Source organism: Centroberyx gerrardi, chromosome 9, assembly GCF_048128805.1.
Source record: "Centroberyx gerrardi isolate f3 chromosome 9, fCenGer3.hap1.cur.20231027, whole genome shotgun sequence".
Lineage (NCBI taxonomy): Eukaryota > Metazoa > Chordata > Actinopteri > Beryciformes > Berycidae > Centroberyx > Centroberyx gerrardi.
This window is the reverse complement of record NC_136005.1, coordinates 13769065-13780184: the sequence shown is the minus strand read 5'-3', so window position 1 is coordinate 13780184 and position 11120 is coordinate 13769065. Positions and strand designations below refer to the sequence as shown.

At 43.5% G+C, this 11120-nt stretch overlaps 2 protein-coding genes and 1 non-coding gene across 3 annotated transcripts in view; all 3 read right to left on the bottom strand.

Annotated features, from left to right (window-relative positions):
- Positions 1 to 11120, bottom strand: part of LOC139929162 (uncharacterized) — a 383413-nt gene that overhangs the window by 275537 nt on the left and 96756 nt on the right. The window lies entirely within an intron of this gene.
- Positions 68 to 9986, bottom strand: LOC139918831 (elongation factor 2b). The gene is made up of 13 exons (XM_071908323.1): positions 9867 to 9986; positions 8331 to 8545; positions 7944 to 8125; positions 6675 to 6886; positions 6251 to 6429; positions 5980 to 6085; positions 5407 to 5659; positions 4994 to 5189; positions 3181 to 3547; positions 2628 to 2981; positions 2044 to 2226; positions 1353 to 1485; positions 68 to 433 (listed from the first exon to the last, which is right to left on the bottom strand). Exons 1-13 carry the CDS (start codon positions 9867 to 9869, stop codon positions 240 to 242), a joined length of 2577 nt encoding a protein of 858 aa, XP_071764424.1. The 5' UTR covers positions 9870 to 9986; the 3' UTR covers positions 68 to 239.
- LOC139918846 (small nucleolar RNA SNORD37) lies at positions 5771 to 5838 on the bottom strand. The gene has a single exon (XR_011784979.1). It is a non-coding gene; the product is annotated as a small nucleolar RNA SNORD37 (small nucleolar RNA).

The window sequence follows — 11120 nt, the reverse complement described above, 5'->3', positions numbered from 1 at the left end:
ATTGTGATTACTTGGTCCCCCCCCCCCCAAATATGATTGCCTAAAAATGAAAAGCCTGAAATGGTAACAGTTTTTATTTTCCTTTATTTATGGTTTACAATTTTTGTAACTGTTTATTCATTATGTCAATCCTTTTGGCAAACATTAGTGCTCATGGTGTTCTGTACAGTCCTGTCCCACAATGTGGAGGAAATTTGATGGAAGGGGAGGAATGAGAAGAGGCAAGTGGGGGCCAGGTTTTACAATTTGTCCAGGTAGTTGTCCAGGGCAGGGATGCCTTCTTTGAGCCCCTTGCGTTTGCGTGTCTCGGCGACAATCTGGGCAGGCTTGCTTGAAGCTTCACTTGGGTCTCCCTGGAGCACCTGCCAGTGGTCGAACACACACTGTGGGAAGGCCTGGCCACCGGTGTTGGAACGCAGGTCAGCCGTGAAACCTGGGTAAGGATAGCACAAAATAAGTTCAAGGACTTCATGCCAACTTTCCGTTACTGCCAGGAATGCAAAAACAGAAGGTCAACACCAACACCCGAGGATGAATTATCGCTATTGGCAACCAAAAACGAATGGTATTTGATAAGATGATCAATACCATTTGTAAACAAGTGTGACCAGTGTCTTTTGAAAAAGACAGAAAATTCAGAATTTTGTAATTACACAGCACTTTGTAAAATAAAGCTTGAATCAAGTTTGCCGTCAAACTAAGCAGTAACATGGGGCAGGCATCTGAACTCCAAATGTCTGTAGCGGAACTAATTGCAGCCACATCTTTCATGCAATCAAAGAGGTGTTCACATATTCACATAGTACAGTTGCCGGAGGGCAGTGTCAAGAGGGGCCAGACTATAATATGGCTCCTAATGCTCTAACAGCAGAAGCCCAGCTTTAGTTTCAATTTCTCATTTTTTTTCAGCACATCCTATAGTGTTTGCCGCTTGTGCGCAGACTTCTTGTACAATCTGTGAGATCTCGTACTTCGAATGATGTTTCTTCAAGTGTCTGATTAAATTAGTACTATTGTAATTAGCTCTGCTGCTGCCACCCATTCCAAACACTTGCACTGAAAACATTACAATTAGCTCTGACTGCAATATGGAATTACTTTAAACTGGAGAGCGAAACCAGACATGACTGCTACCCAGCTGCTTTCAAACTATGAGCCATCCAGTGGTGGATGACACTTGTTTACAGCAAATACTTTGTCAATTTGCATTAATGGATTGGAGAGGGGAAATAAAAATAAAAAAAGGATTGGAAAACCTGTAGCCAATACAGATCCATCAAAATTTGCCGAGATCGGATCCGATTCCCATACCGGATATTGGACTGGTGCATCGTAGTTAAGATGGGACTTACCGAATGACTCGTTGACAGGCAGGTAGGCCTTGACAATGAACATGGGTGTTCCCATGACATGGGATTCCTCAAACACGTGACCACGCTTCCTGTTCAACACACCGTAGATTCCTCCCACCACTTGCTCAGGACACTGCAGGGCAAACGGGACACACATTTAGACAGATGATATTCGTGTTTATGAAATAGGAGAATTAGAAAATACATACATCTTGGATGATCGACTGCAACCTCAAATCACTTGCCACCTATGAAACTGCTGCATGTGCTTAAGTCCCAAATCAGGTAAATGATCTCCAACACTAGTAAATGTGACAGGCCGACAAGATTGATAGGCCTTTCCCAAACAAACAAAAAAAAAGAGAACAAAAAAAACAAAACTACTGGCATGCAGCTAGTCATATTGACACAAGGTGCCAAGTTAGGGCATTTATTAGTTGACAAAAGCACACAAGTTTGCATGCTTTATGCCAGTACTGGAAAAAGTGAAAGCCACAACATGCATGAACATAATCCCATGCCCGCCCAATCCCAAATGCTCTTATTGCACTTGAAAGCTGGTTCAACTTGTTGAGCTCCATAAAATATAAATAAATAGAGCATGAGTCACACGGCTAGTTTTCTCTCAGGCATACTACCAAGTAATTCTTCTGAGGGGTAAAACACAGGAGATGACAGCAACAGCACTGACCTGGATCTCCACCAGGTAGACGGGCTCCATGAGTCTGGGCTCAGCGGTGAGCTGGCAGGCATACAGCACTCTGCGGGCTGTGGGAATGATCTGGCCACCACCACGATGGATAGCGTCGGTATGCAGGGTCACATCATGGATGTCGAAGCGAACGGCACGCATGTTCTCTTCACACAGGGCACCCTGAAGACAGCAGAACATTTAGATACCAACCTCCTCGTAGATCAAAGTGATTTTCCTTACTCACTACTTTATAGAGAGGCTAGCACATTCAACGGCTGACACTTACTGGGGCTGTTACCAAATAAGCTGACTCCATAATTACTTGAGGTGCATTCCCATATCATGCCAAGCTAGTTATGAGGTGGAAAACAAAATGTTGTCACAAAGGGCAGTTTACAAGCCACTTCATTTGACTATCCTTTTATCAATCCAATTAAACCAGCTGAAATTTCATTCTGAAAACTCACCGACTTGCTATGCTACTGTGCTAATTATGCATTACTCGTTTCATCCACATCCAAGCTTGTTACAATACAAATTTCATCCATCCACCAATCCCCAAAACTGTCCACCCATCTTACCTCCTTGCTTGCCCACTGGAAGCCAGCCACAACGCTGTCCTTGATCTCGTTAAGGTACTGCACTCCCTTGGTCACATCCACCAACAGGTTGGGGCCAGTTCCATCAGGTCCGAAGCACCAGATCTTACGGGCCTCGGTGACCTCCCACTCGTACTTGTCGGCCAGGTAACGGGCACGGGCCTTGAGCTCCTGACGATTGGAGACTTCACCCTTCTCGATGTCCTCTGCCAGGCCGTCTGGGAAGGGACGGGCCCTCATGAACAGACGGTTGTGCTTGTTGGGGGACTTTGACAGACACATTACACTTGACACTTCGCTGACGGTCTCTCTGTAGGACACCACGGGGTCAGATTTCTAAGAAGGAAAAGAGAAGATTAAAGATAACTGCCAAAATGATCACCTCCACCAAGGATAATGCCATATGGACATCTTCATATTCAGTCACCTATCCAAGGAACTTGCAGCATTTAAAGTTTAGCTTACAATCAGTATACATTCCTTTAATTGATCTGCAAGACCTTCATAATGATTAACTTCTGTTTTTATTACTTACCTTGAGTGGAATGCAGGCGTGATCCTCCTCCAGATCCTTCAGGCAGATCTCCAGATGCAGCTCTCCAGCTCCAGCAATGATGTGCTCTCCAGACTCCTCAATAATACACTGCACCATAGGATCGGACTTTGACAGACGCTTCAAGCCCTCCACCAGCTTGGGCAGGTCAGCGGGGTTTTTGGCCTCCACAGCCACTCTCACCACAGGGCTGACACTAAACTTCATCACCCTCATGTTGTGTGCCTGCTCGAAGGTGGTGATGGTCCCGGTCTTGATAAGGTACTGGTCCACTCCAACCAAACCCACGATGTTACCACATGGCACGTCCTCAATGGGCTCGGTGTAACGGCCCATCATCAGAATGGTCCTGGGAGAATGGGGAGAGGTAAGTGGCTACATACATACACACAGTGGGGTCCAAAAGTCTGAGACCACTACCAAGACCTGTTTGTTTTCATCATTTGTGACACACACACACACACACACATATACAGTCAGATGCAAAAGTATTGGGACAGTTGTGTCAAATTGGTTGTTTTTCCTCTGCTCTGTGCTATATCAAATTTGTATTTCAAATCAGTGACAGAGTCTACTTTATAAGCTAAAAGGCACAAGACAAGAAAACTGCAGATGAGGGCCAGAGAACTGAGTATGACAACCAAGAACCAACCAAAAAATCAATTAGAGCTATTGCAGAATGTTTGTGTATTCCGAAGTCAACAGTATGGAATGTGAATGTCCTAAATAAAGAAGAAACCAACTACTGGAGGACTTAAAAATCACCAGCGATCAGGCCATCCAAAGGAAGACATCAGAAAGAGATAACAGGATGATAAGAGCTGTGAAAAAAAACCCAAAATTGTCAGCTTGAGATTGCAAATGATCTCCATACATTGGGGGTGAAAGTATCGCAGGACACTGTGCGCAGAAGACCGAGAGAGGCAAATTACAGCGGCTACACCTCCAGATGTAAACCTCTCATCAGCACCAAGAACAAAAAGGCGAGATTGGAATTAGCAAAAAAATACAAAGATGAGCCTGATGAGTTTTGGAAACAAGTCTTATGGACAGATGAGACAAAAATAAACCTTTACCAGAGCGATGGAAAGGTGAAAGTTTGGAGAAAGAGGGACTGCTCTGGACCCTCGGCATACCACTTCATCTGTCAAGCATGGTGGAGGCAGTGTGACGGCTTGGGCCTGTATGGCTGCATCTGGAACTGGTTCAATAGTCTTTATTGATGATGTAACCAGTGATGGCAGCAACAGAATGACAGCTGAAGTGTACAGAAACATATTGTCTACCACCAAACTCATTGGACGGAAGTTTATCATACAGCAAACTTGACCAAGGAGCTTATCAGGGAGAAGCAGCAGTAAAAGCTTGGCAGAGCATCTCAAAGGATCGCATCATGAACCTAGTGAAGTCCATGAGTCACAGACTTGACGCAGTCATCAAATGTAAGGGGTATGCAACCAAATATTGACCTTGCAAGTCATTCAATTTGTCAAAACTGACTTTGTCCCAATACTTATGCTGAATTGAAATAGGGGGACCTGACTCACTGAATGGCATGCTTGTAATATAGCTCAATGTATGTTAAAAAAATGTCATGAAATAAATGTAGACATTGTGAATTTTGTCTCATACTCATTGTTTGATTTGAATTACAAATATGATTATTGCAGAGGCAGAACCACCAACTTGACACACCTGTCCCAATACTTTTGCATCTGACTGTGTGTGTGTGTGTGTGTATATATATATAAAAAAAATGTAACCAGATGATCATGGGCCAAATGTTGAAACCAACCTCTGAATGGCTTTGAGGTAGAGGTCCTCCTTCTTTCCAGGGGTGAAGTTTGGTCCCATAATGCGGACTTTCAGGCCAGTTGAGACACTGCCAGAGAACACACGGCCAAAAGCATAGAAACGACCCTTGTCACTGGTGGGCACCATCTTTGAGATGTACATCATCAAGGGGGCCTTGGAGTCACAGTTCTTGATACCTGGGTAAATAATGAAGTGAGACCATCACTATGAGCTCAAGGACTTAACTAAGAAACTGAAACCCTACTTTAGCGAGCCATATCTAGCACCATCTTTGCAGGGCCCATAATTGTGGGAGAGAAAATAAATAATCAGATAACTAATCCAAATTACACATGCATGTTTGACCTTGCATGCCTAGTGAATGTAACTGACAAAAAGGAAGGAGCTTCATACCCATGGCAGCCTCATCATCTCCAGGTCCTTCATAGAGCAGCTCACAGCGGTACTTCTGGGCGGTGACAGGGGAAGGCAGGTGAATGGTGATCATTTGCAGCAGAGCCTCTCCGGCAGGCAGCCAGCGACGCATCACAGCCTTCAGCAGCTGCTTGCCCTCCTTCTCCTTGTCTTCAGTATCCAGCTTGATGTCCAGCTTCTCAATCAGTTTGGCGGTCTCCTCCTTCTTGAAGTTCATGATGGCATCAAACACCTAAAGGGTAGATAAAAGAACAAGTGTCAATATTGTAGAAGCAGAATGTAGTTTAGCATGACAATGTCAAGGGTGAGGGATGAGAGGATCTTAGGGCTGTTTCTCTGCCATGCTCAGACTGAAGAATATCATCACTGGACAATCAGGTCAAAGTGAAGAATGTTTAAGTCATCACTTGCAGGCATACAGTCTAACTATTGCTGTTGGGAGTGATTCAGTAAAGCCCCCAATTAGAATTTTAACTGCCTGGCTATGAAAGCAGTCACTGCACTATGCCTCAACTTCAAAGGCAGTTATGTAAACAAATTCAAAGTCCAAACCTTGAAGATGGGGTCCAGGATGAGCTGGGAAAAGGTACGGGGCAGTTTCCTGCCATCAGGTCCATTAGCAGACTTGCTGAACTTGGAAGTCTCTGGGTCAAAAAACCTTTAAAAATATATAAAAAAAATGAAACCATCATCACATAGGAGAAGCACTTTCAAAGACTGAATTTATGGTTGAATGACTTGAAAGAATTCCTCAGGCAGGTATAAGTAACATTTTCACATGTAGCCACATGCGTGCTCCGTGTTTAGATTGCCAGAGACTCACCTGTCACCCCACAGCTTCTTCATCATGTCTTCCACCTTCTTGCAGCGCTCATCTGGTGACATCTGGGTGTTGCCCTTGGCAGCGAACTTGGCTGTATACATCTCAGCGAACTGCTTGAGGGTGAAGGCCCAGCCGTGGAGTCCAGAACCGAAGCCAACTGTACCAATGACTGGGTCAATCTAGAAAAGATGGCAGTTCTGTCACACCTGAGACAATCCACAAATTTAATTTTGTTACGCTGGGATTTCATTAATTGCCTGGTTTTAATTTGCACACCCGATTATAAAACTAGTGTGAATTGGCCATGGTTTATCACTCTGAGAATGAGAGAAGTTATATCATGATGAATGTCAATATGGACCACTGAGATCCCTTGGTAACAATTCCCTACCTCAGCAAATAAGAGGTTCAGACTGCCACTCACCATGATGTTGCCCATGGGTCCACCCTCATCCTCTCCGTAGGTGGAGATGATGACGTTGACGTTCTCAACAATGCGCTGGAAGGTCTGGTAGAGCTCTTCGGGCACAAGCTGCAACTCCAGCAAGGCACGGTCCATCTTGTTCATCATCAGCACAGGCTTGATACGCTCACCAATGGCCTGACGCAGCACTGTCTCGGTCTGCACACACACACCTGGAAAGGATACGCAAGGAGAGGCATTTTAATCAGAGGGAAAACATTTGAATGGTTTTAAGTTGGAGGTGCATTGATAATATCTGTACTATCAGGATCAGTGTCAATCCAGCTCTCAAGTACTTACTGATTAGCTAATGAAGTTATGCCAATAAAAACACTTGCTCTTCGGTGTAAGAAAATAAATTTCTGGTGGGAGGAAATTGTCTGCAGTGTCGCAATTTTCTTTCAGGTCAGTGAATGATTCTTCAATGGCAAACTGCCAGCTGTGCCAAGCTAAGGCTGGGAACACACTACAAGACATGTCAAATTCTAACAACTTTTGAAAACGCTTGCAGACGACAGATTTCACAGATTGTTTTGTTTCTCAGTTGACAAAGTCATGGCTGTAGAGACACGATCAGCATCGTCTGTACACTTTAGTGAAGCTGGAGATTAGCAAATAAACCCCATTTCTGAGTCTGTTACTAAACCGGTTTTGACCAAAACAAAGATATTCTCCATCCTATAATATGTAGCGTATTTTCTATTTTGTCAATTTTTTTATATTAAGGATTGTTGACCAATTGTCAATGCATAATTTCATCAAATGAATAAATAAAAAGACAATCTATGCACATGTTCCTGTAATAGTTTTAACAGGACAATTCTAGGTGGCATGAATAACCATTAATGTAGTAGTACTTGGATTTGTATTGGTCCATTCAAGTTCTCTGTACTCCGAGCAAAAAAGCATAAATGCCTTCTACCTTTATGCTCATTTGTCTTCATCAGGAATGAGCCTGATTAAATTCAGTGAAAAGCTAGATTAATATAACCTTTTCTTGTAGTTACCAGCACCTCTCTACTGACATGCTGTGCACAAGGTTTTCTTTTTATTGTGTACTCATATCTGTTGAAAAAATTGGCATCTGTGCACCTCTGTTTCAAGTAATTTGCCCTGCAGTCTTTTGAGACTGGTTTAGACAGAGCAGAGACCTGCATTTAGAGAGATGTAATGACATCACAGCTATTGATAAATAATTCATCCCATAAGATTATTTTCCCATGTCCTTACCAGACACGCAGTCCACCACGACCAGGGCTCCGTCAGTGACGCGGAGAGCGGCAGTCACTTCTGAGGAGAAGTCGACGTGGCCTGGGGAGTCAATCAGGTTGATCAAGAAACCGGCCCCATCTTTGGACTGCTTGATGAAGGCCAAGTCATTCTCACCCAACTCATAGTACAGAGAGATGGCTCTGCATAAGGAGGAAAGGCCAACGGTTAGACAAAGTCAGGATATAGCTATCATACATTGGGCTGGTGGTAGCCTAGAGATTAGATAAGCATGCTTATGACTGGAAGTTATCTGTTTGAATCCCAGATTGGCTGGGAAAGCTTGGATCAGAAAGTGATTATTTAACACTCTCCCACTGTGGGAAAGTGTTAATGAGGTATACTCACGTAGACTTGATGGTAATGCAGCGCTCCTGCTCATCTTTGCGCGTGTCTGTGAAACGGGTCTCTCCAGCACGAGCTGAGGCAATGATACCAGCCTTCGACACCAGCGAGTCTGTCAGGGTTGACTTTCCGTGGTCTACGTGCGCAATCACAGACATGTTACGGATGTTGGCCTTTTTGTCCATGATGCCACGGATCTGGTCTACGGTAAAGTTCACCTGAGGGAATAAACTCAGATTAGTACACAATAAAGTCTTATCAGTGTCATCTTACACCAAAACAGAAACCTAATCATCCATCTGAAAAGATGCCCCGTCATCCTGGCCACCTCTTGGATGGGGCCTGAGGTTCACTGGCCATTGTTCTTCTGTAACAATGCCCATGGCTAAACCACTGGAAAAGCGCTGATTTGTCGCCAAGGGCTATGAATTCCGCTATACAGTCCAACTGCAGGGCATATGGACAGTTGTAGCTGACGCAACGGAAACGCGCTTTGCCAACAGCTGACATTTCAGTTTGCTTCGCCAGCGAAATTGACATCTACTTGCATGAAACCCTACAGGTATCAGCCACTCAGTCTTCAACACGTCACACCCAACGCTGAATTCAGTCCGTTTATTTTAGTAATGTTATTTGGTAGAAGAAGCCAACGCTGCGAACATTAAGGAGCAACTTGGTTCTAGGCCTCTAACCAGGGCGTTGGGCATCCGCCATCACCTTACTAGCGTGAGCAGCTAGCTAAGGGTAGCATTAACTACGTTAGTCAAAACCAGTCTGCGTAGCTTAATAGCTACCAGTTAATGTGAGCCAATCAGTCCACAGGCTAACAGTGTAATTTCTAGACGTCAAGCAATGAAGATATGGATGATATCAAGGTGTGGCAAACAAACAGATTCAACCCAGCAACACCCGGCAAGTCGACATGAATAGGCCACGTGTACAGACTTTAGCATTATGCTAACGATAACTAGCCATCCAAGTCACGGCACATGAAATGCCGGTATCCATCCAACCAGTTTCCACTAGTTAACGGTCAGTAACTATTGTCTACATTGTACACGTCCCACCACAAATAATATGTTGCGACAAGTGGCACTAATAATTTCCTAATTTAATAAAATGTATTTCATGTTGGCGTTGCGTTATGCTGCGACAACAGCTCGAGGAGAAAGCCGGAACACCGGTACCAGACAAGTCTCAATCTGTCAACCAACAACCAAACGTCACTTATTCAGTTCATTACATAAACCAGTCTGCCGGCTGGTAATAACGTACAGACAGGGCAAATGGTTAAATTCGACCCATTGACAAGGCCGTAATTCAGAAAAATGTTCCTGAAGTCTGGGTTGGTTTTGAAAGCTAACTGTCCAGCAAAACATAAAATGGTTGCCATCTTGTTCAAAGCACAATTCACAGCACTGACAGTCGGGTAGCATAGCTCCAGAAAAAAATCCAAATGAAACGATAAATGTTGACGTTTCAGAGACCTTATGTACACGACACTTTCATAAACTACTTAAAGATATAATTCCAACTCACCATTTTGACGGATGGTTTTGGATTCGCTTAGTGGAGAAAGAGACGCGAATTTTTACACTGCCCACCTCACGAGGGCATAGGCAGGGAAGAGGCCGCTGACGTCAACAAACAAGGTTTTATACCGCAGGCGTCAGGCCTGTGCGTTGTCACGTACTAAAGTCACGCTGACCTGTTGGGAGCGGAACTGCATCACCAGCAAGGCAAGAGGATTTAATTTCTATACATGATGGCTTCGTCAGCTTTGTCAGTGGTAGAAGATAGAAGAATGTGTGGATGTTGCCTGACAAATATTTACTTGTCAATAAAGTTTCCTTTTGAAATCATTCAGAAATATTATATTGCCAACCACCACTTAAAAATGCCCAAGACAGATGTAAACTGCACCTTATGTGATGTCCACCTAGAAACAGTAATGCATTTATTTTGGGAATCTGAAAATAAATGTATAGATTCATTATTGCTTATTAACAGAAACAGAAAAAGTTAATTTCAAAATTGATGAGACTCAGATCAGTAATATGATGTCATTATTTTATGCTGGGACTTGATAAATTGCCTTGTTTTAATTTGCGCAGCAGATGATAAAACTGATATGAATTAGCTGTGATTTATATCAAGCAAGCAAGTTATATCCTTGCCAAACGACAAAATATGGAACACTGAGGTCCTGCCTCAGTCACAGTTTCAACTCACAGTGCCACTCACAGTGATATTGCCTATTATATGGGTCCAACCATAGCTGGAGATGTGGTTCTGTTTTGTAAGCGTGTCTCTGCATCAGTGCTGAAGGGGTACATAAAAAGTTGGGTAAACTATGTATGGCATGTATGACCTCCACTCGGTGATCATTAGGCTACAAGGCAAATATACACCAGTATAAACTAAAATCAATTATACTTTCAGACAATAATTCATTTACAGTTCTTGAAAGAACTCATACAGTTCACATCAGTTTAGCATACTACATATTTAGGTCATACAGCCTAGAAAGGTGGGTAAACTCTATTCCGCAAATAAAAGCACTGGGTAAACTGAGGTTAGGGTGGTTTTACCCTCCACATTCCTGCCCTGCATTGTATGGAAAGGGACTGGCAGCTGATAGGAATGCAGTCAAAACTGTCTGGTAGCTGAATTCATCAAACTTAATTTACTCAGGTCAAATGAACATGATAGTGAGTTGAGTAGGAATTTGTCTAAGACAGAAGAAAGACTTTCCCTGACTGTCTTCGTTGCCTCCTGCTCAAGGCTCTTTCC